Source organism: Pezoporus wallicus, unplaced genomic scaffold (assembly GCF_028554395.1).
Source record: "Pezoporus wallicus isolate ANWC-B61680 ecotype Strahan unplaced genomic scaffold, APGP_CSIRO_Pwel_v1 contig_3817, whole genome shotgun sequence".
In the NCBI taxonomy this organism is placed as follows: domain Eukaryota; kingdom Metazoa; phylum Chordata; class Aves; order Psittaciformes; family Psittacidae; genus Pezoporus; species Pezoporus wallicus.
Window position 1 is genome coordinate 7,741,266 of NW_026635157.1, and position 23,113 is coordinate 7,764,378.

At 40.2% G+C, this 23,113-nt stretch overlaps 1 protein-coding gene across 5 annotated transcripts in view; it reads right to left on the bottom strand.

The window, feature by feature from the left end:
• The window catches only part of PDE7B (phosphodiesterase 7B), a 174,516-nt gene that overhangs the window by 54,269 nt on the left and 97,134 nt on the right, over nucleotides 1-23,113 (bottom strand). The window contains exon 1 of one of the 5 annotated variants that reach the window (XM_057407877.1): nucleotides 14,471-14,558. The exons of the other annotated variants lie outside the window; for them this stretch is intronic. Within the exon in view, the coding sequence (XP_057263860.1) occupies nucleotides 14,471-14,543 (73 nt within the window). The 5' untranslated portion in view covers nucleotides 14,544-14,558. Of the gene's footprint in view, nucleotides 1-14,470; nucleotides 14,559-23,113 lie in introns of those variants that run through there. 5 annotated transcript variants of the gene reach the window in all.

The window sequence follows — 23,113 nt, forward strand, 5'->3', positions numbered from 1 at the left end:
CACATCAGTTTCCCAATTATCATCAGCATTCCCAGTTACCAGTATACCAATTACCAGGGCATCAGCACAGCGATGAGAACCAGTGAAGTGAACATCACCATGAGAAACACTTACATGGCAATTCTGCCCAGGAGTAAAACCCAAGTACTTTGTCTTTGGTTTTGGTTTGGTTTTTGTCGTCTGGGTTTTTTTTTTAAACCATGGGATAGATCACACACATTAATTATTCCAATGGCAAACTATCACCGTATGGCAATGATCCAGGACTTCTCTAAAGGCTACATTAGCAAAGCAACAAGTAGCAAAGTTTCCCATGAATTAAATCAGACTGGTATAGCATCGGTATACCATTCAGCCAGGTACCTAAACAATGGGAAGAAAAGCAAAGCACAAAGAGAAATTAAATGCAAATATGTATTTACACATATTTTTTAAAAAAAACCCTGTATTTAAGTATATAAATATATATTTAAACACATTTTAAAGATTTTTAAGATGTGATGCCTCCTAGCAGAGAATTTATGAGGTAGTCGAAATAATTTCAGTGTAAATTTTTTTATCAAAAGAAACAAAGGTTTAAACATTGCAAATATTTCAGGAAAATGCCCCTTTCCCCAAATTTTATTTTACAGTGTGATTCTGAGATGAAAAAAAAGATTGAAATCCAGAAAATAAACTGTCCTCTCACTCTCATTTAAACTTTTATTCACTTGGAGAACAGATGTTTGAGGATAAACTGAAAGAAAACACATATGCCATGACCCTTTTATGTCTTCAAGAAACACTGGAGAATTTTTATGTGAGTAGTGATTAAGATCATAAAATATGCACTTTTTTTCAACTAGTATTGTTAGGGGTTGCTTTCCTTCACAAAGCCTTCTACAAATGGTGAGATGGACCCTATCCAGTCCTAAATACAGGATGAAGCCAGCCTTTTCCAGTTACGGCAAGCAGGGCATGAATGTATCTACACTCAGTTCATTCTCATGTAGCTGTTAAATATCAAATCTATTTCACAGATGGGAAACTGATGCTGGAAACTGAAACTAACTACTGAGAATATAAGGTTTTTAAACCATCAAGTCCAAAGTCCTTCATGTCAAACATTGTTAATCCTTTATCTATATGCTAACTAAAATATTCAGTTTTAACTAAGATGTTTCAATCTCCAAGAGACTTCTGCACTTCAGGACAAAGGTGAAGAATAGGATAGCACTTCAGGTTCTTAGTATCCATTATCCCTGCACCAAGTAGATAACTGATGTGTCCGGGTGATTGCAACAGACGAACAAATGAAAATCATCATGAGCCCCAAATGTGATTTGTTTTAAAGTAAATTAATACTGAAATTGAAAAAGGCCCTGTATTTATACCCAGGTCACTAGTGACCCTACAATGTAACTCTGGGTTTCCATGCCACAAAATATCACTACAACAAACACAGCAAAGTGCAGGGCTGGAACTGAGTTGGGGGGGGTGGGGGTCTAAGGCATGGGCGGCTCCTGGTTCTGGGCTCCAGTCCACAAATGGGCAGAGTAACTGCCTAGTGCCACTTTCTTTTCCCACTTAGATGCTACAAAAGGTGAGTCTAATTGCAAGTGCAACTGAAGTTTTCCATCTATCAGGTCAATGCACACTGCCCTACAGTTATTTTTCACAATCTGTAAGGTAGAGGTAGGAGGCGAGTGGCGTTAAATGAAACCCACTCATAACTAAGGGAAGTAAGTGCTGATCCAGAGAACTGAAAAATCAGATGAAAATTAATAGAACAGCCAGAAGGAAATGGCATTATGTCCTTGAAGCAAGAGAGCATTCAAACAGCATCTATTCCATCTTCATAAGCTATGGATAATTATCTCTCACTAGCGTTTTGAATCTCAAATTACCAAAATTCACTAAACCTTCTCAGGCCTCAGTATAAATACCACCGTAGAAACAGGATAGCTTTCCTCTGTTAGGAAGGTATTAGTCCTGAGGAGGTCACATTAATAAGTAAGAAAACGACACTTTGAAAAAAGAACTTGCATGTTGGCTGAGGCAAGACAACAGACAACAGTCAGTATATAAAGCACAGCTGTCAACAACTGCGCAAAACGAAGGTGTACATGCACATCCAAAATATGTAGCAGGCGCACAATTGCTGCTGTACAGATGGGTGCTCTAAAAGATGTAAATGCAAACAAAACACCCCCCTGCATAGAACATGATGTTCTTGAGCATGTCATGGCTAGTGTGACATCTTTGAAAATATCTCATTTGTTAGGTACGAAAGATGATATGTAATTACTTCTTCACAGCTCTGCAGTAGGTCCAACATCCTTCCTCCTTTGTGAGAAAAATCTATTACAGTCGGCTCTGAGCCTCCATAATTGTTCTCCATTAGTAATGATTTACATGATATTACAGCTGTCACTGAATGTCAAGGTAATCTCCCAGTTTTCTTTCTTTGAATCCTTTTAGAAATTCTAGTTTCAAAGAGTACCTACTGTAAACATGTTCTAACAGAGGAGACTGCTGAAGAGAAGGACATGAGACAGTAATTTTGAAATATCCTGTCATTACAGAATTGACATTAATCAGTTCCAGCTATGAAGACTTTACATTTCTTTTTGCACCCAAGGAAACATTGTGAGGAGTGAAGAATTCAATTTTCTTATCTGACAATGGCACGAGGACTGGGTAGAACAATCTGTCACCCCACTTGGAAAGTCAGTTACATGATGGTTTTAACTCAGGCGGCTTCAGTGCTTCTCAAAAAAAAAAAAAAAAAAAGTTTATTTTCATAAAAGGCACTTCTGAGGATTACATGCCAAAACTGGCTTTAAGTTCTGCAGACCTGAAAAAATTCCAGAAAAAGAATAGGCCATAAGTTACCTCCAATTCCCAGCTGCAAGCCTGGAGAAGAAGCAAGCACTGGAAATGTATGTAGGCTGCCTCCCACACCAGTCCTGCTGTCAGACGAGTGAGGCACGCTGGTCCATGACATGGTAAGCTGGCAGAGCAGCATGGAGCTATAACATCCTGGCTGTGCACATGCCTGTGAGACACCAGACCCAAAAAAGGTGTAGCATAAGCATTCTCTCATCAGAGGAACTGTTCTAGATTACATGGGATAGACCTGAACTTGGTGGGTACAAGTACCCAAGCTGCAGGTACAGCTTCTTGGTGGGTGTGACTGATGCAGTTGATTATGGTAGTGTTTGCAAGATTTGTTAAGCGGGTCTTCTGAAACCCTAGAGACCCAAGTTATGTTCTGCATTTCTTATTGACAAATGTAGTCAAAAGAGAGCACTAGCTTCTAATAAGGAAGATTAAGATTCTGAGAGAAATACACAAGGCAGTACTGTCTAATGCCATTTAGATATGGAACTGAACAGTTTGGAAAATCATAAAAGGCAGGAAGGATGTATTGGCTGACACAATTGGACCACTGCTTTTAAAACTGTTCCTAAAGCAAATTTATACCTTGGCTGATTTTTTTTTTTGTATGGGTGGTTCTTTAATTTATGCTTACTAAAGATTATTCAGGAACTACTTCTGAAAGCATAAGTGAATTTAAAAAGGAGTAAGATCCCCTGGAAATCTGCCCTGGGCAGATTTGGTTTCGTTTCGTACAATCCATCTTTCTTCCTAACACAAGACCCATTGATTACCACTATGGAGGAAATCTGCTTTCCTTTAAAAAGTAATTAAGAATAAGTTGGTTTGCGTTCACTTCTCCATGTCATAAACCAACCGCTAACATTTACGCTATTGGGGGAACTTCTGAGGGAGATTAGGAGGGAGTTTCAAGGGCTCTGCTGGCCCAGAGGATGACGCTGTCTGTTATTCCCGAGCATTGCACTGTGGATGAGGACAGAATCGCGCAGACAGAGCTAAAAGGGAACAACTGCATCCACCACTGACCATGCTGTGACTGAACAGAGCAATTCACTCCTAATGGCTCCATGCTGTCCATAATGACCGATCTTGAGTAGCACATCCTACTTGGAAAAAATAATTATCTGTCAAGTAGCAATTTTCCCAATAAAAATGAAGAAGCAGTTCTTGGAGGTTTCAAAAGTCATCAAACATTGTTCTTCCCTAGCAACCAAAGTAAGTGGGGAAAATACTGTGATACTATTCTGTGAAGGGCACAGAGACCAAGAGAGAAGTAGGTGGCTAGAACTGTTTTCAGCTGTAAGTCATTACCGATTTTTTTATTTATTTATTTTTAAACACACTCCCCGCAACCCACAAAAAAATAAAAACCATAAAGCACCAACTCGGTAGAGACGTTTCCTGAATGTTTTAGCACATGGGAGGAGAACACTATTTATCCAGGCTTGGGTAACTATCCAAAATCACGGACAATGGTTACAGACATTAAGTATTTAGGAGAGACATCACAATCATACTTGAACTGCTAACAATTACTTCCTGAGAAGTTAAGTGATAGACAGACATAATTCTGGTGAGAGCAAATTTCATTTTGTTCTTTCTTCTATTTTCTCCTGTTTTATTTTTTTAACATCACACCCAAGGAAGGACAGTTGCACAGGTAAAGAGATAAAAGCATTGGCCAATCAGCGAACCTTCAGATCCTGCGAGCTTTACCAAAATTATTTTCACCAAAATCCTTTAAAAAAAACCCACTGTAAACTCCTAGGCAGAAGTGGGTCAAGTCACTTAGGGCCCATCCGGGCACACTAGCTATGTAGTGTGTTGGATTCCACTGAGTGTTGGATCCTGCTTCACCAGCTTCTCCTCAGGACTCAGGTAGAAGAAGGATGAAGGAGTGAGAAAGGCTGCTCCCTTTCCTTGCAACTGCAATGGGGAGGGATTGGGGTAAGCAGCACAAGATGTATTGGGTTGGCCACTGCATGGTTTGTTTATGCTTTCAGAGCTGCTGGGCACTGGCAGCGGGGCAGGAGGGCAGGCTGCGGGCCAGGCCTGCCGTGCATGTTGCATCTGGGGGTAAAAGAATGTTCCAGGCTGCTCTTACTCTGACAATATAAGAAATAAAGGCAGCTTTGGGAAGGGAGTGGACTTAGAAGCTAAGAGGTAGGTTTCTCTTGTGCATCTGATTCATGCCTTGTATAGCCACCAAGGTAAAAGCCCCCATGGACCCATTCCAGCCTTCCAATTAAACCTCTGAGGATGTCAGTTTGGGGAAGAGAGAAACTTCCAATCACGGCCCCTACATTACTCTGTGCTCTCCCAGCCCATTTCTCCACATGCCCATCTGCTTCTCCCAGAGCTTCCACCCCTCTGCATGGCCTGACAAGTCCCACCAGCCTTTCTCAGCCTTCCTTGTCCTAGCTCTGCTGCCACCAAAGGCAAGGACAGAATATGCATTCCTGTGTCTTTGTTCCTGGAGTGGCCAAATCCAGTTTTGCTTTCTCCATCAAGAAACTCTGAGCTGGCTCTAGGTCAAACTAACCTCACCGAGTGTAGCAGAACCTAAAGGCTGAGAGAAACTTATTTCCCTATCTCAAACACTTACAGGTAAACATTTGCATGTGAGCTACCTGTCTCAGCTCCCACTGTAGTCAAAGCCATCAAGCAGTGTAGCCTAAAGAAGTATTGACTCAGTTTCCACTGGCTACAGCTGGAACTTAGGTACCTAATTTCAATACCTTGAAGCACCTTGGAGCTGAATCACTGATCCCTAGTGACCAAGAACAAAATTCCCTAGAAGGACTAGAACTCCAGGACAAGATGTATAGAAAGGAGATAACTACGTTAAATGCTGAAGATAGTTAGAATAACATGGAAAATTCTACTAGATTAACCTTATTTTTTGTGGAGGTGACACAATGACATATTTTCAAATGCTACCTGACACAAAGCTATTTGGATTTAAAAGTTACTATTCAACAGTACTAAGGGAAAAAGAGACATATAAGTAAGTTTTCAGCAGAAACCTATTTTCTGGCTATTCCCCAAGAACACTCTAGCTTTCACTACGCTTTCTCACTGTAAATTCATACTTTCCCAGTCTTAACTCAGGAAAACTAAATTCATACTAAAAATTCAGGAAAACTAAAAATTCATACTAAAACATTCGCTTTTCCCGCAAGTTATGTTTAAACTCCACTAACTACACTAAACCCCTAGCAACCAACTACTAACAGTACACAACTATGCTCTGTGAAGTCAAAACTCAGAAACCAGTCATGACCACAGTAATTATATAATAATTGTGGTCAGATTCATTGAGCTACATAGTATGGTGGCCATATCTGAATATTTACTAACTTACAGCTTACCACAGCTCACTAACCACCATCTCATATACAGAATGTTAGATGCTTTCAGGCTGTACAAACACACTGCAAGACAGGAAAACATCCTTTGCCAACTTGCCTAAATCTCTAAATCTTTGCTATCTGAAACTAGCAAGTAATAATTAAAAGGCTCCTCTTATCTTTCCAAATTCAGTCCCACAATGTAAATGTAAAAATCACCACTGCTGTGAAGTCTCTCATACTCCTGTTTCACTGCACCCACACAGCAGCTATATGCAACAAGAGAAAATGAGGATTTTCAACAGTGAGGAAGTAAAAAAAGGACTTTTGAAATGTGAGTGGGGGGAAAGTGCAGTCTGAGTCAATATGACAGTTTACTCAGCTAACTGGGGAATGCTGACTGCCTAGTTGATGTTCAGTGCATTTTCACATATAGATGAAGTTCTTGTTTAATTGAATCAGTGCTAGAATGAGCAGCTTTCAGTGCTGGACGTATGGTTTTCCTTTAATTTCTTGCCTTTAGGTGAAGTAGGCTAACGGAAAGGCAACATTTTTGGTCTCGGCAGAGTTACAAAGAAAGTTAAATCACATTTTGGCTGGATTGGAAACACTAAGGGAATAACAGTATTTCTGTTCAGTTTCCACTGGATTTTTGGTAAAGAACTTTAATGGGCTATGATAAAATTAAACAAACCTATCATTTTCAGGACAGGAGTAAAATTACTTTGAGACATTTCCCTGCGAGTACACAAATTAACATCTATGGCTTTGACTATTCCACATATGTAAGGTCAACTGCTAGAACAGACCACTGATTTTGGTCCAAAACCCATCAATAAACACATAAACAGGCCTTGTATGATTCACAGCCTTCATGTCCTCAAAATAATATTGGGGTAACACTTCTTTGCAGGCTTTTGTGTAAGCATACATTTCAACTAGTGTGGGGCAAACCTGGAAACTGTAGGGGAAGTAAGTCCTAGGAAAAAAACAAAGCCCAAAGAAAACTATCTTCCAAGTCTCAGAAGACACTGTTCTCAATGTGTGGATTATCTATCTGTCTTTTGGGGTATCCCCTCCTGCAATTTCTAAGAAGTGGGTCTAAAATAAGAAACACAAGGACAGAAAATACCTGAGCCATGGGTGCGCCTGCAACAGGAAACTGCATTTCAATGCAAATTTTGCACGAGCACCTCTTGTGACAGCAAAGAATTGTATTACTCTACTTTTCTAGATTTTTCTGAATGTCTGTAACAGGAAAGGCAGTTTTTAAAAAATGCTGACGTATGGACATGTCATCTCCAGTTGATTACAATGACTAGCATCTCTGCTATTTGTAATTCTCAATCAATAAATTTCTGCGGAACTAGTAAGTGAATTGAACTAAAGTACTTTAACTCTTGAGTATTTTTATCACATATTTCATTCTCTACATTGTTCTTCCAAGACAAGAGAAAATAAGACACAACTGTAAGGAAGGAAAGCTTGAGTTGTTATTTGACTATTTTCTGTGACTCTCAGCTTTACACTTCCAAGAACTCTATGGAAAGGATGAGTATATTCTCATCACTGCTGAAAAGAGATATGGGCACATGCTGTGCTCTTCTGGAGAGATTTTTTTACTCTTTCTGCTTTTGTTTTAAATCTAAAGCAAATTGTACACATAGTAGATATGTATGACCACTCATAATTATTGTCTGAAGTTCGTGGCTTAGTGACTAAACCTCTCATTAGAAGAAGGAGGATTTTCCCTCATCAGGATGCTTTTCCACTCCTGGCCTCCTGTATTTCCTTCATTCACCTGCTTGTCTTTTCAAGGAAGATTTATAAAGTTAAAAATATACAGCACCAGCATTCCTTCTTTCTGCAGTTTATTTAGTGCTGCCAGCCACTGCTGTGTGCAAACTCTGCACCCCAGTATTAGCAGCATGCTGGAGCTCATGGGATACCACGTAAGAGGCTTCTCCCAGCCAACAAGTTGTGTAAACATGTGCTTACTGCACAGGTGACAAAGTTTTTGGCAGCTCAGGGATGATTAAAATCTCTAAGACCCTGGATTGTGCCTCTCTTTAAGCACAAGGAAAATGGTGGGTAACACTTACCATTTAGCAACAGCTTTTCTTTCTTCATGATTTCAGTTTTTGTAATCTTCCTGTCAAAAGTTGTTTATTTCATACACAGGCACTGCTGCACAAAGCCCTGATAATCTGCCCTTGCCGCCTCCTCCTGTGCTTCAAATACAATAAGAGGTAATTTTCTTTCCTTATTTTTGTGTAATTTATTAACGTGAAGGACGTGTACTTTTCATTTAAAGCCTTCTTTATACAAGTCTGAAATACCATGTCTTAGATATAAGCATTAGATATTTATTAGACATAAACAAAAGTACTGTCAAACCTGACACTCAAACCAAAAAATTCTCCTTTCCCTAACACTTCTCTGTTCTACAAACTACGTATTATTTGCTGTACTGAGATTCTGACCATGAAAGACTGTTCTCGTTGGTAAATACAGTGTAAGCTTCCAACTCTATTAGCATCCAGCACATCTGCTTGCCTAAAAGATTTCCTTTTGCAGTTTTCATTAAACACAGAATCATGCAGTGAGGTGAAACAGATTTAGAAATATAATATTCATGTTTTCAGGCTGTGTATATCACCCAGAGCATGATGAGATGTTACAACTGCACTTTCAGCATTTCAGGACAGAAATAAAAGTTAATTGGATCAGACTGGCTCTCTCATGCACCCAGGCACACTTTGGAGATGCTCTGAAACTGGCTTTCTCTGGCTTTTTCTTACTTAGAGTTGCTACCTGCAGCCAGTCATGGTAAGTTGTTGGACACTTAGGAAACAACCAAAATCATTTTGCTGGGACAGAAGTAAAGAATGCAGCCTAAGGCTTCTCTATGCCAGCCATGGTTTGATCCTGTTCTATTCTAAAAACACCTTCAGAGCCCAAACCCAGTACAGCCCCAGATCCGCAGAATGGACAGACCTGGAACAGATATGGACTCATCAGTCAAAGAACAGAGTAAGTCTGAATGTTGACCAAGCAAGTGTAAATACACTAATTAAACAGAAAAAAGAATTCTACTCTGCCCCAGCCCGACAGGGTAAGTCAGATTAACAACAGGCTGTTATAACTAAGAATTAGGACCATGAGCTGTTAAATTTCGTAACTTTCATTTTCACATCTGTACATAAGTATCACTCATTGCTGCTCCGAACAACTTACTGTTGTGTTCAGTGACAAAATACATAACCTTGAAAAGCCTCACCAGCCCTGCATTTCAAAGGCATTTCATAATTGTTTACCTCTTGGCCTGAACAGTAGTACTGTATGTCCAAGGCCCCCTTGAACTTGTGTAACTCAAAACTACCTAGGAACTTTTCCTCAAATGATTCTAATTTCTTCAGGGGAAAAAAGCAAGCAATAATTATAACATATTCAAACAAAGGATTTTTGTTAGGGCTTTTTGTTAAAAATAAAAAATTCCTTTTTCTTTTACTCCAGAAAAGCAGTTTTCATTCCTACTTATTTCAAAGGAATGCCAGTAATTTTGCGGTATTATGCAAACCCCAATTAGCAGTCCACAAGGTGTTTTGAAAAACAGTGCCTAATGTGTTACAGACACATTTAGTGGCCAACTTCCAACAGCCTGAAAAAATGCCATTTTTGAAAGAAAGTTTGGGAATTAAGTCCCTTCAATGTTACTGGGAAATGCTGATAGAAATAATTCTTCCAACAGTTAATAAAACTTTATTTTTTTTCCTATTAGTTGTTGGTTTACGTTCTCTTACAGGAAAAGAGCAGGATATCTGTGGCAGTCAAGCAATTTGGTTTCCTTCAGTCTTCCCTTAAAATCAGTTCCACAACTACTTTCTACTGAGCAAAGTAGTTAGTCCTACAAATCGGAGCCATTATCTAAGAACAATTCCAAACATATCCATCAATTACATTTGTTTACATTATTTAGATTTTCTTTTCAGTTTCCTGGAATCTATTAATAATGGGATTTTTTTTTTTACCTGAACAGTGCCTAGCATAATGGCATGGGTACCTAGGCTGCACAATAGGACAACATCCAGCATTAGATTTTACAACAGTATGAACAGTAACGGATGGGGAGTGCTGTTTATTCGGGGAGTTATCAAGACTATCACTGAGCAGAACACTGCCTGACACAGCTTACTCACACTTCCAAGACCCCACAGATTTAAAATACCCAAAGCAGCACTGACACACACAAGTGATAGTGAAGATACTGCTCATTCACAGTGCTAAAGTTCTATTCCTCCCTTTCTCACCAGAACTACAGAAATGTTTTATGAACACACAAGTCAGAAGGAAGCTAAAGGACATTATACGTATATGCATTTCAAATGCTCACGACTATATTATGCATGTATTTTATATTCCTTAATTTCTGCTCCATGCAGAGGGAAAAAACCTCATCCTGTTAGTAATCCTTTACAAGTGATCACAGCCTAGCCAACTCCAATAAGCATGTTTTATTGCTCAATTAGTTCTTTATTTTTATCATGCCTAGGAACAGAAGCTAGATCTCCAAAAGTTTAAAACCTTTTTTTTGGCTCACATTCTACACACACAGTTTCTAAAACTCTCATCCTTTCTCACTGACACATAAAAGTTCCTGCTCTCCTTTTTCCAGTTTCTCATCATGTCCCAGCTCCTCATGAAACTCCAAGAGGCCCTGGCAGGCTCAATGCCTCTCTCCCGTTCATTTGCCAGCATAAACTGGGGCAGAGTGGGCCTTACTGGACTGAGGAACAGAAGGGAGAAAGCTTTATTACAGTCACACGTGAAAGATTTTAATTACCATCAGGATAAACACAAAGGGCACGTGTACCTTAAACTTCAATCATTTTTTTCTAAATGCGTAGAGTAATGTGCATCTCTAGAAGCAGATCAGCAGTCTATACATAGCGTAAATAAATACTGACTGGTTGAATCAGATATACGAGCTTGTGGGGATGAGTGTCATTTAATTCCTTCAATAGCATGTCAAAACTGATTTTTGTGTTGGTTTATCCAAGAAGTCAGCTTTGCTGGCCAACTGCCATTTTATTCTTCCTTGTTTCAAAATCTGCAAGAGGGAAAAATGTATTTTAAAAAGTGAAAGCTATAAATAAGTAATTTAAATGCTTTTGAGGAAGGATCAGAGCTACAGCCGAGTGATTCTTATAACGTTGGCTTTACCTTATGACTTACTGGTCCTCAAGCAGCCAAAATCAGGTCAGATGGTCCCTTCTGGTTCACTGTGGTTCAGTCTAAGAAACTGGGAAGGGTCAATTCAGTTACAAAATATGGGGCCCAACCTGTTCTGCTACAACAACCATACTGGTAGCGGGTCTTGCCAAAAGGCTACTGCTTTCAACAGTGCAAAGTCTTCCAGGCAGTCACGGATCTTCTTCAAGTATAAAGAAGATTAAGTGATGGTACTCAAAGAGTATTTTGGCTTACGAAGTAATTGTCATGCTGCTGAAGGTATCATCCCTCTAGCTCTGAAATGTTAGAGGAGTATGCAAATACCCCTTGCCTCCCCCAATGCAAAATAAGCTATTTAACCTGACTAATGAACTTGTGGGGCAGTAACTTGAACCTAGCACCCTCGTGTCCAAAGTTATCATCCATCTGTACCCATGTGCTGCATGCAGGCTGGTTTTAAAGGTGAACTGCATAGGACACTGAAACAAACTCTTGTTTTCACCTTGCCAGTAGGCATAATAATCTCTACCAAAGATCAGCCCTGATGGCAAAGTAAATGCAGAATGAGAAGAGGGTTTGGACCTCACATAACCTGTTAGCTACCATGAAGGCTCTCCAAGCCCATCCAGTATAAAAGCAAGAAACTGAAACATAGGATTATAAGCTTTTTCTTGTTGAATTACAGCAGTAAGAAAAGCTGCCACTCTGAGCCTAAATAAAGTGCATTTAGGGCTTGGGCTCTGTTTCAAGTTCTTATTAGCTCCTGGAAAGGTGCCACAGCAGCTCAGAATCTGTCCTGCCTGAAGTTGCTTAACTCTGCTGTACAAAGAGGTCTGCATCTGCATCTGCATGGAAAGACGACTGTTCCTTTTGATTTCCTATTTGTGGCCCTGCTTAACTCTGTACAACTATATGCTTGATGTGCCATGTAGCCTGAGCCAGAGGCGCAGGTCTGCTTTCAATCTCCACATCCTCCTGCACCCCTGGAAACAAAACTCCATGCCACACAGCAAGACACACATCACCAGACCACCGCTGATCCCATGCACAGATCACCTGTGACATGTCAACACTGTTAGCCCTGAGCAGCTTCTGAGTGCCTCACGCATAATTCATGATTCCTTAAAGTGTTTTCGGTGTGTATTTTGACACCGACACTCCATGCTCACTTCTGATCTATTGCACACTGGAATGGATCTAACAGCTCTAAATGCTAGCCAGCTTCCCCCAGAAGGCATTAAGTTACACACAGAGTCTTTGTTCCACACACGCACACATACCCCCAAAGAAAAAAGCCTTAGCACCTTTCCTGTAAACCAGTTCATGCCTTCAGTAGCTAAAAAGGAAATAGAAGAAAGTCAGCTCTCTCCCCCACCATCTTAGACTTATATAGAAAATGCATCGCAGTAGTCACCCATCCTCCTCCTGCCTCTCTAAGTATCTTTTCAAGCAGTGGAGACCACTCTTTGAAAAAAAACATCTCCTGTGGTAACCACAGGTTTCATTTTCAGAACCTGTCACTGGCAATTTAGGATAATCATAAGCTGCAGCTCCACCAGCTGGACTTCGCGCCTTTCTCAGCTGGTCACACCAAGGCTTTCAGGTGTAGCTTTCCACCCAAAGCAAGCAGGAAGATATACCACTGGAGGCATTAGAACAGGAGCTGGCAGGCAGCTCCTGTTATTATTATTTTTTTTTATTTTCATAATTTCCCCAATGTTTCTTAATTTGTGGAAACATCCTGTAAACAGAGACAGCAAAATTAAATATTTGCCCAGCTCTTCCCTGGTTCCATTGTAACTTCTGTGTTTGCAGATTTTATACTTGATAGCAGAGGGAGAGAAGTAACAGAAAAAACAGTTTTAATAATTCCACCTCTCTCTCCTCTCTAAAAAACAAGCGCTCCTGTCCCTGAAGGGAACAGAACGCCACCTCTGTTGTGCATTGCTGCCTCCTGTTCACTGGCCGCATTCCACCAGCCCCTGTTTCTATAAGAAGTTTGTCCAAAGACATCTGTTCATCCATACCAAGACTTATAGAAGGCATTTTCTTATTTCATCTTTGAGGATAAAAGCCTGCAGTGGAGGTGATATACACCCTTGCTTTCAAAATGTTTTTGACTTACACACCACTCAAGATGGGCTACATCGCTTTGTAACGTTCTGTAGCACTACGTAAGTAATGTCTAAGAAGCCATTCTTTCCTCATTTAGTGGCGGCTAATTTCTGCTCTCTCCTTATCCAGACCCGTTAAATTGCTTTTTTCCCCCCTTTAAAAGATTTTCAACAACCATCCAACTGTTCTAATTTCCCATGGATTAGTTGCACTCCCCTCCCAAGCCATCTGTCTGGCATTCATATTTTTACATGCTTCTCTTTCTACTATCATGCTGCTTCGTATTATTTGATCTCTGCTCCTTCCACTTCTGCCTCTGTGTGTGGCTCAGACAGTCCTGCGTTATTTTATCAGCCTCCAACTGTAAGAGCAACGTGGGACAGAAACAAAGTTTTGCTTTCCCTGCTTGTACTTGCTCACAAGAGGCTGAGGCCCTTCTCTTGATAAAAACATGTTTCTGGGAACAGGAACAGAACTTTTGAGCAACAGTATTATAGCCAAATAACCTTCTACTAGCAGCACCTTACTAGTTCACCTGGGAAAGCGTCTGACTTCTACATGCCAAACAGTTTTGGTAGTTGCAGTGCTTGAGATCTGGTACATAATGAAGTTTTAACAGAAAATTAAGTTTCAGTACCTACTGTCTCCTTCTGAACAAAGGTGAAAGAGAAGCTCCTCCAGGGCAAAGAATATATACCTCCTGGCTGAGACATGTAATTTAAATAGCTGCTGGTAAGTAGCATCCGTGCCTTTGCATGGTGACAGTCATCCCAGTAGCTTCCTCTACCCTAACTAGAAGGAGGTGTGGGGTGGTATTTGGGGGGAAAATAGGAGTTCTGCTGACTTTAGCTAGGGCCTAGAAATTTATGAGGCATTTCACAAGCCATTTATACCTTGACAGTGAAAGCTGTGTTTGTAGGGGACCTCGACAGTCTGCAGACTCCAACAGGACACAGTCTTTACCATGTGCTGTCCTCTGGTAAATGAAAGGAGCAGTAAATAAAATTCTGCCTGTAACAAGGAGAAAGATGGAGGAGGACAGGAAATGTCGATCTTATGCTGAAAGTAGCATCAGTGAAAATCTGCTGTGCAGACAGATGAAGGCTGCAAGGGAGGAAGATGTCAAAGGCTATCTAAAATAGAGAAGAAAGAAACAAGACTGCAGGTGCGGGAGTCAGTTAAGTTGGAAGACAGAGGTGTGTATCGCAACAGAAAGAGAACTGATTTGTAGTGAGGTAGTCAGCACGGTCACAGTAATTCTGAAAAACACTCAAAGGCATGGTGGCTGAGGAGTATAAAAGGACAGACTTTGCAGTATGAAAGGAGAACAAACAACTGTTGAAAGAAAAGGAGGACTTGACAGTGATGGTGAAAAAGAAATCCTGTATCAAACTGGTGCTCTGCTTTTCTAACATTGAGGAGAACCAGACCATGAGATTGGAACTTCTAGCTGTCTTACATTTTGCCACTTTCATCTCTCCATTTGATCTAGAGTCAGCGTGAAAATTGAAGTCACAAAGTCTAAATGGAAAAATGGGGAGCAGGAGGGAGGACTTAAGCAGATGACCAATTCTCAATTAAGATCTAAGATCCAGTAGCTCTGCCCCTGCTTTGTAGTGTTGCTCTTAACTCACGCTGTTAACAAGGTCACATGCAAAACATTTTTCTGTCTGTATGACAAGACAGCTAAGTATAGAGTGCTCTCCCCTTCTAGTCATTAGATCCTATTCAAAACATATAATCTCCCAAGTCTCTAGTCTGTGCAAAGCCAGACATCAGCACATCATTGGCTAAAGGGCACCTACTACAGTCTTGTGAGGCTTGTGTTGAGACTCTGTCAAGGGGCCAACATTTAAACAAGGTACCTTGCATTTTCATTATGAGAATTCCAGCCCACTATTAGCAAAGTTAGTTGTAATTTTTAGTCTGTTTTGCCAGCTACTGAGTACATATTTAATAATGTGCATTGCTGGCAAAGGGGAATATCTATTCTATTGCTATTTCAGTGAGAAATCACATGAGCTTGCAGAGTCTACCTAGTTTGAGGTTGTAAATTTATTCTGAATCCCATTTCTAGAATGTAATTATGATTCAACAGCTATGCATCTTCAATAGATGATCACATTTTACAGATTGCATTTTACAACTCAGAAAACCAGAAAACTGTATTCTGTAGGTAGCTTAAGCATTTATTTTATAATTATCAGGTAGCTTCTTAGACATTTAAAGGTCAGACTTCTATCTTAATGATCCAAAACTTCAGATTATTAGTAAGCATCTGAGTATCCAGGTCCTACCAAGGATCTGTGAAATCCTGTCAAAGATCATACATTTCTCATGACTATGCCACACAGGCAAGCCATGAAGACTACACGGTAGATGTAACACTTAGTGACATGGCTTAGTGGTGGATTTGGCAGTGCTGGGTTAGTAGTTGGACTTGATGACCTTAAAGGTCTTTTCCAACGTAGCTGACTATATGATTCTATGATTCAGCGAACAAAACCCATTCTATTTAGGACAGGAAAATCCCTTCCTCATGAGTATCTTTCTTACATTCTCCCCAGGCAAAATGGGGTCTTTAAGCACACTTCTGTCTTAGGCTACTTAGTATTAATTTCCTGTACTTCACCTTGCATGCAGTATTTTATCTGCACTTGTCAGTTATGTCCTACTATTTCTTTTGCTTCTACGACAGGTAAGTTAACTAGCATTGAGAAAGAAACAGAAGACATCATGCTGAAACCTTCTGCTTACTCATAAAGTTGAGCTACTGTAGGCCTGTAACAGCTCCTTTACCCTCATGCCCACAGCATGTCTTCAGCATGAGCCCCCACACTGCTGTACCGCTGAATTGCTGTCCTTACTATTTTCTGTCACTTTGGTTGAGATGCACAAAGCTATAAAAGCTGATAATTCACAACTCATGAGATGCTCCTTAAAAGAAAAAAAAAAAGTCTCTGAGAGTTAATGCACAACTGCATCAAGCCTGTATTATCTGGGTCAGTATGCCCTTGATCCACAGCTGCAATTATGGTTTCCACTAAGAGGGCAGGACTACTTGACAGAAAGAAGGTGGAGAAAAAGCTCTGCCAGTACTGGTATATAGCAGTGATCACTGCCTTATTCATGACTGACAAAGAAGGAACTTGGAATTCAATGAGACATGCTAGTGAACTGAACAGCACTGAAGAAATCCCTCTTCTTCCAACTCCTACCCATTGCTAGTCTCCTTTAAGTGCCCGCTGTTCCTCCCTGCTCTGCTTTCTTCAGAACTTCCAGCTTGCTGAGTCTAAGTAGGATGTTCTCACTGACCTTGCTTAGAAGCTGCTGACACTGTCTCACCTAAAAGCCTCACATCCTCTGCCATTTTAGGGCTGTTTGTAGTTCTCAGCTGTGCAGTAAATTATTCTCTGCTTAGTCTCTTTTCCAGTGGTCATGGAAAGTAACACACCTCTTCTACACACACTGAACTGGAGCTCAAGAAAGGCCCTGAGCTATTGCCAGTACTAATTTATTCAGTTAGCTGTAGTTCCAAATGAGTGCATGAAATGTATCCTCACTAGTGCTTCCAGGAAGAGAAAGCAAGTGTAATAACTATGCAGCATGTATAAAATTCAGAATCTTTCACACGTGGTTTTGTTTCTTGCTGCTACTGTGCTTGAGCATCATCTGAATTGTTATAGTACTCTGCAAGCAGGACGTATTCTCCCCCCCCCCCCTTTTAATGAGACAAACCTGCATGCAAAACCTGAGCTGGATCAAATCACTCTTTTCAGCATTTCACAGAAGAACCCAGTCTCTCTCATCCCTTTATTCTCCCAGTTCCATTTGGAATTAGAAATGCAATTGCCGAATTACTGTGAAGGCAGCTGTTCCTGCAGTATATCCACTCAGGCTGGAAGCAGGAAATAAAAAGTCTTCCATGAAAGCCTGTAATTAAGAATTCCAGCTTAAGTTCTGCACACATGAACTGTTTGGAAGATGTTTGGATAAGCAAAGCTTGGAATGCACAGCTCTTTGGATAAGCACCTGGGTGCTTCACTGAACCAGGTCTGCTGATAATCAAGATATATGCACAGATAACCCCCCAAGGACTACCTGTTGCTAACCTTAATTAACAGAAAGCTTGTTCAGAGAAGCGCTTACTAGACAACGAAGAACTTAGCCAACAGCTATTAAAACCAGGCTAGTGGACTGTGTAGTTCTGCACCTGTCAGAATTCTGATGGCTTAAGAAATGTTCTGTGCCTGCATTTTCCAACTATTCTGTATTAGCTTTAATCAAATATTCACCTGGCACATCAGTGCTACACACTAGGTTTTGAGTATTTTGGAACATAGCTCCACCAAGCTTAAAATTAATTCCTTCCACTTAGATGAACCTATTTTACAATTTAACTTTAAAGAGCAGTGTTCAGGCACTACTGTGTAGTACTTACTTTAGTTATTCTGGCTGATCTGTAATTCCAGCAGCTGAAAACAAAACATGCAATCTCAAGGTGGTGCTTAAGCAACGGGGAATGAAGCAATGCCTGCCATAGCACAGTGTGTTCTGAAAACCCTCCACGATACTGCTTCATTTCTAACTGCACCTGCACAGAGCATCTTTTAGCTAGGCCTCAGAGTTAATACTCTGCCCTTATCTTAGGTCAGGGATAGCACAAGAAGACCGAGATAACAATATTTGGAGGGCATTACCTCCATGCAAGCCAGAGCTGGCTACAGAAGAAAGGTTTCGTACTCTCCCAAGGGAAGCACTCCTTTTCGAAAATGGATCAGAGCCGGGGAAGTTCACAGCAATTTCTCCAAGTAGTCTCTTGTGTATAAAGAGACACTTATGAGCAAACCTCCCACAGAGTTTCACCTAGAAGTACCACTGAACATCCCAGTTTAAAATAAAGCCTATCCATGTCCATGAAAAGACTCTGGCTTCAGTGCAACCTGAATCAGGTCCTCAGCCCCCTGGACTGGGGAGCACTCCCACAAGGAAGCACTCACAAGGATTGCCAGCAATCTCGCTGACTGATTTAAAAACTTCCATTTTCTCACAGAACTTTGAAGGGTACCTGAATTCAAGATACTCTCTTGCAAGAGCAATGGAAGGGTTTTGCCCCTTTTATTGCTACTGTAAGAAGGGGAAGATCGGACAGCGATACTCTGGATGATGAGCCTGCAAAAAACCCTTGTTGTGTTTGACCTTCCCCTTGGTACATACCTTAGACCACACTATGCTCAGCTTTGCACCATCAGGAAATTTCAAAGGACAATGCTGCTTCCTAGCAGGAGACAGGTTAAGACAAGAAACTTTCATGATCAAAGCATGTTTCATGGAAGTCTTAAGAAGGTTTCATTTAAGCATTTGCACTTTTTCAAGCAGACCAGGGGAAGACAGGAGGGAAGACTAGCATGTTTTACGGTAATCGTGGCCAGAACTGGCTGCATGATTGCTGTGAAGAAACTGCCTGAGGTCAGCCAAGTTTTTTCAGTCAGTCTTAAGAAGCTGACACTGGAGTGCTCCTGCAGTACAACTCCAATTCAGACAAGTCTGGCCATTTGTAAAGATGCCCTCTGGAAATGTGACAGCATTAAGCAGCATGTGAGCAATCACAAGTAGTACCGTTTAGAATATTCTGAACACAGAGCTCTGGGGAGCAGGAGGAGGTCAGCATAGATCATAGTGGATCCTTGGGTTGACTGGGGAAAGCCAAACTCACACTTCGTAAAGCAGGACTACAGAAATGTGTCTGGGATGCATGTCTCCAAGCAAACAGTTTTAAGAAGTATTATAGACCACAAGTTGTAAGTTTGTTATGAAGGAGCAGTGAAATAGCACACACATTGCATATGATGCTCTACTCCTACTTTAGAAGCACTAGAAGTTAGATGCTGTATCAAGCCTCCCACAGTGCATTTTAAATGCTTCTCTCAAAACATTTAAGCAATACATAAAATTACAACCACTAGGCAGGCATGGCTAATGTCACTACTGCTCTCTATTTCTTTTAGCCATTTATCAGTTTAATTTTTCACAGAGTATAAAGCACTTATGAGTCAATTTACCAAAGATAAAACTATCGGCTTTAACTCTGATGAAGCAAACTAGCACAGAAAAAAAACCCACAAAAAACAAACCGAACAACCCCACCATCAAAAAGCCTGTTTGTATTATAGTGCAGCAGCTTGTCCTTTACAAACCTATTTTTATATATAAAGCCACATCCTTGGCTCCTGATATTTAGAAGAGCTTCACTGAAGGCAACAGATCTCACCACCATTTTACAGCTCACTGGAATTTGCTCTATTTGTGCTTATAGTTTTTTACCAAACTACTGATTTGTCTCTGAGTCAACATATCAATAAAGCCTCTGTCACTTTTCTAGCACACCAGCAGCATTACCTTCTGCATGCTGGTCATCACCCAACATGGGCAGTTCCATGCTATCCTCTAACTTTGCCCTGAACTCTATATTGTAATCTTTTTTTTTGTCTGTTGTAGCTGTACATACTTGAACAGCTGCTCAAAGAGCTTCTCCAAGTATTTCTGCAAACAAATTCTGTTTTCCAACATTCACAATAATGCAAACAAAAAATGTGCCCGCAAGGCTGAAAGACCATTCAGAAATTGTTGAGATTTTCAGATTAGAAACTGCTGAGATTTTCAGATTATTTCTTCTCTAGTGTTCACCCCTGGTGTAGTTCTTATTTTGGTGGACAGATTGAACTCAATAACCTTAAAAGGTTTTTTCCAATCTAAAAGATTCTATTCTGAATCTCCCCAAACCCCAACAAATCCCCAACAGAAAATTTACATAATAATGAAGTAGGAGAGAGTAGTTAAGCACTTTAAGCACTTAAGTGAAAATTTCAATGGAGTGAAAATTATCACCCTTCCCCCCAAGTAAACAGTTGGTTGACAAATACATCAGCTCATTTTGACATTTTCCAAACCGAAGTCTTCTACTATTAGTTCAACTTCTCAGTCTACACTACTTTTTAAAAATATTTCTGAAATAAAGAGTTAGGTCCTAAAAAGGGACAGAATTTGAACAGTGACCATGATTTAATATCTCAAATTACTTTTTTTATCTTTGAAGGCAATTCTCAATTACTATTTTGGAAAAAAATAACTCAAAATCACATGTATCACAATCCTATGTTCAGCCAGCAAACTGAAGAGTTATGTTTGAACAGCACTACCTACAGATGTGGTCTGAATTCTAAGTGTTTTATTGGTTGGTTTACATACACACAGTATAGAAGAGGTACTGCATACTGTGTAAGTGCACTGTTCTTGATGAGACCATCACACACAGTTCCAATGATTTAACCAGCTCCTCACAAGAATATAGAAGAGCATATTTCCTGCTTACAGGGACTGGAGTTTCAACACAACAGTCAGACAGTAATCAAAGTTGCCACAGGTAGTCTTGATTCCATCAAATTCACGTTCTTTATCTATAGTAACAGATTAAACAAGTCTCAATATAAATCTTAAAAAAACCCTAACCAAAACAACAACCTAAACTCAGAAAGATACAGCAAGCTGCCCTTCCACCTGCTGTGCAGTTAAGACACAAAGCAAGCTGTTTTCAATCTAAGAAATAAAGCAAGAGACTGTCAGATGCAAAGGCAATGCCATTTCATAGCTCCTGTGTTTCACTTATTGCTGGGTTCTACATCTGGGGCGCCTACAAGCTCAACATCAACTACACAAAATGATGAGATGTCTAAGCTATTGGCCAACCCCCTATTTGATTCTCTGTAATTCACAGGTTCAGATTTTAAGCATTTTGCGATTTTTAATTTTTGCATTGGGACTACAAAATCATGCATGAGTTTCAGGAAGTCACAACTAAATACAATTCAGTAAGCACACATCGGAAACAGGTTGCCCAGAGAAGTTGTGGCTGCCCCATCCCTGATACCATGGTCAGTTTAGGTAATGGCAAGAAGTTTGACTAGATCACAGAGTTGGAAAGGAGACAGCTGATTGAAGAGAAGTAAACGGACACACCAATAACTGGGTGCGATCCTCCCAGCAACAAACTGTAATAGGAATGATGTGTGGTACTGCTTGTTTTTCTTCCTCATGGCAAAGGGACTCATCAGTTCACAATGACTGTGATGCATGCATGAATCAGAACCTACATTTCTGAGAAAACATCTACAGGCAGAAGCAGATAGGTGGAAAAAACCCATTCAGAGTTATTTAAAAAATCCACAAAGAAACATCAGTGTCTCAACAGACCTTGATAATTCTAAGTACCACTGTACCTTGTCTGAAAGTCTTCCATGTCTGAGTATGTGTACAACTCAGTAGAGAAAGTGTCACTGGAGTTATCTGTCATGATCACTGTAAATTTAAGAGATTGCTAATGCTCATAAGGAAGACTCTTGGAGGCAGACCAGTACCCGTTCCCCAGTCAGGTTTGTTTAATCTGCAAAGCTGCTGCTGAAATCTAGAAGAGGGTGATAAGAAAGTCAGGATCATAAACAGAACTCTGTTCCTTCGTAGAGATCAGCATGGTTTCAGTTCAGAATTATCTGAATAATCCAACTGTAATAATATCAACACATGCTGTTATTTTATTCAAGTAAAAAGCATTAGCTTGCAAATAATCTCTTTGAAGCACTGTAAGGAATGACACTAAATTATACTCATTTCCCACCCAATGCTTTTCAAATTAATTATATTCCATTCTCACACTTTCTTACTATCACATGGCCAGTTTGAGTATGTGAAATGGCTTCTGGCACAGCCAGAGTCTTCACCAAACCACAGCTTTGTGCCGATTTGGTCAGGAATTGAAATGGGAAAAAAGAGTTACTAAGCAACAGCAGGCCAGTAGCAGGAGAAAGGTCTGCAGTCTTAATTGATACTAACTTTAAAAAGCAGTGCAACAATAAGAGATGGATCAAGATGTGAATTTTACTACTTCAAAGGGAAAATAAATCATCATTAGAAATCCCAGACAGGCAGTCTTCATGAGATCAATCCCACCTATAAACTACATGTATTGCAAACACTTTTTTTTTTGGGGGGGGGGGGAGGGGAATTGAGTAGCTTTTTCTCATCAATGAACAAGAAAGATACTGCTCTTACTTGAGAACGCATGACACAGACACAGTTTTGCTCTCTAGCAGCTCTCTATTCCTACCTCAGGAAAGAGGAATGCAGTATAAATTACAGCTATATGGGTCCTCAAGACATTGCCATCCACAGAACTGGTATCATGTCCAGATACAGCTCTCCTTCCTCCTCACTACCTATGGCTAAAAGGGTTGCTCCTTTCTAGAAAGCCAGCCCAAAGTCGAGTCAAATCACTCAGGCTAGGTCAAGGGAATTTGTTTAGCTAAATCTCTATTAACATGATCAAGCAAGGAGAAATCCTGACAAGTTTCCTTCCAGAATCTGTATCTACTTCCTCCTCTTCTACTGTAAGCAAAGTAGTTTCATGAGGATGTGATAACAGAACATGAGTTATCACATGAACACTTACAAATTTAAATGAAAAGTCCTTGATGTGGAAAGTC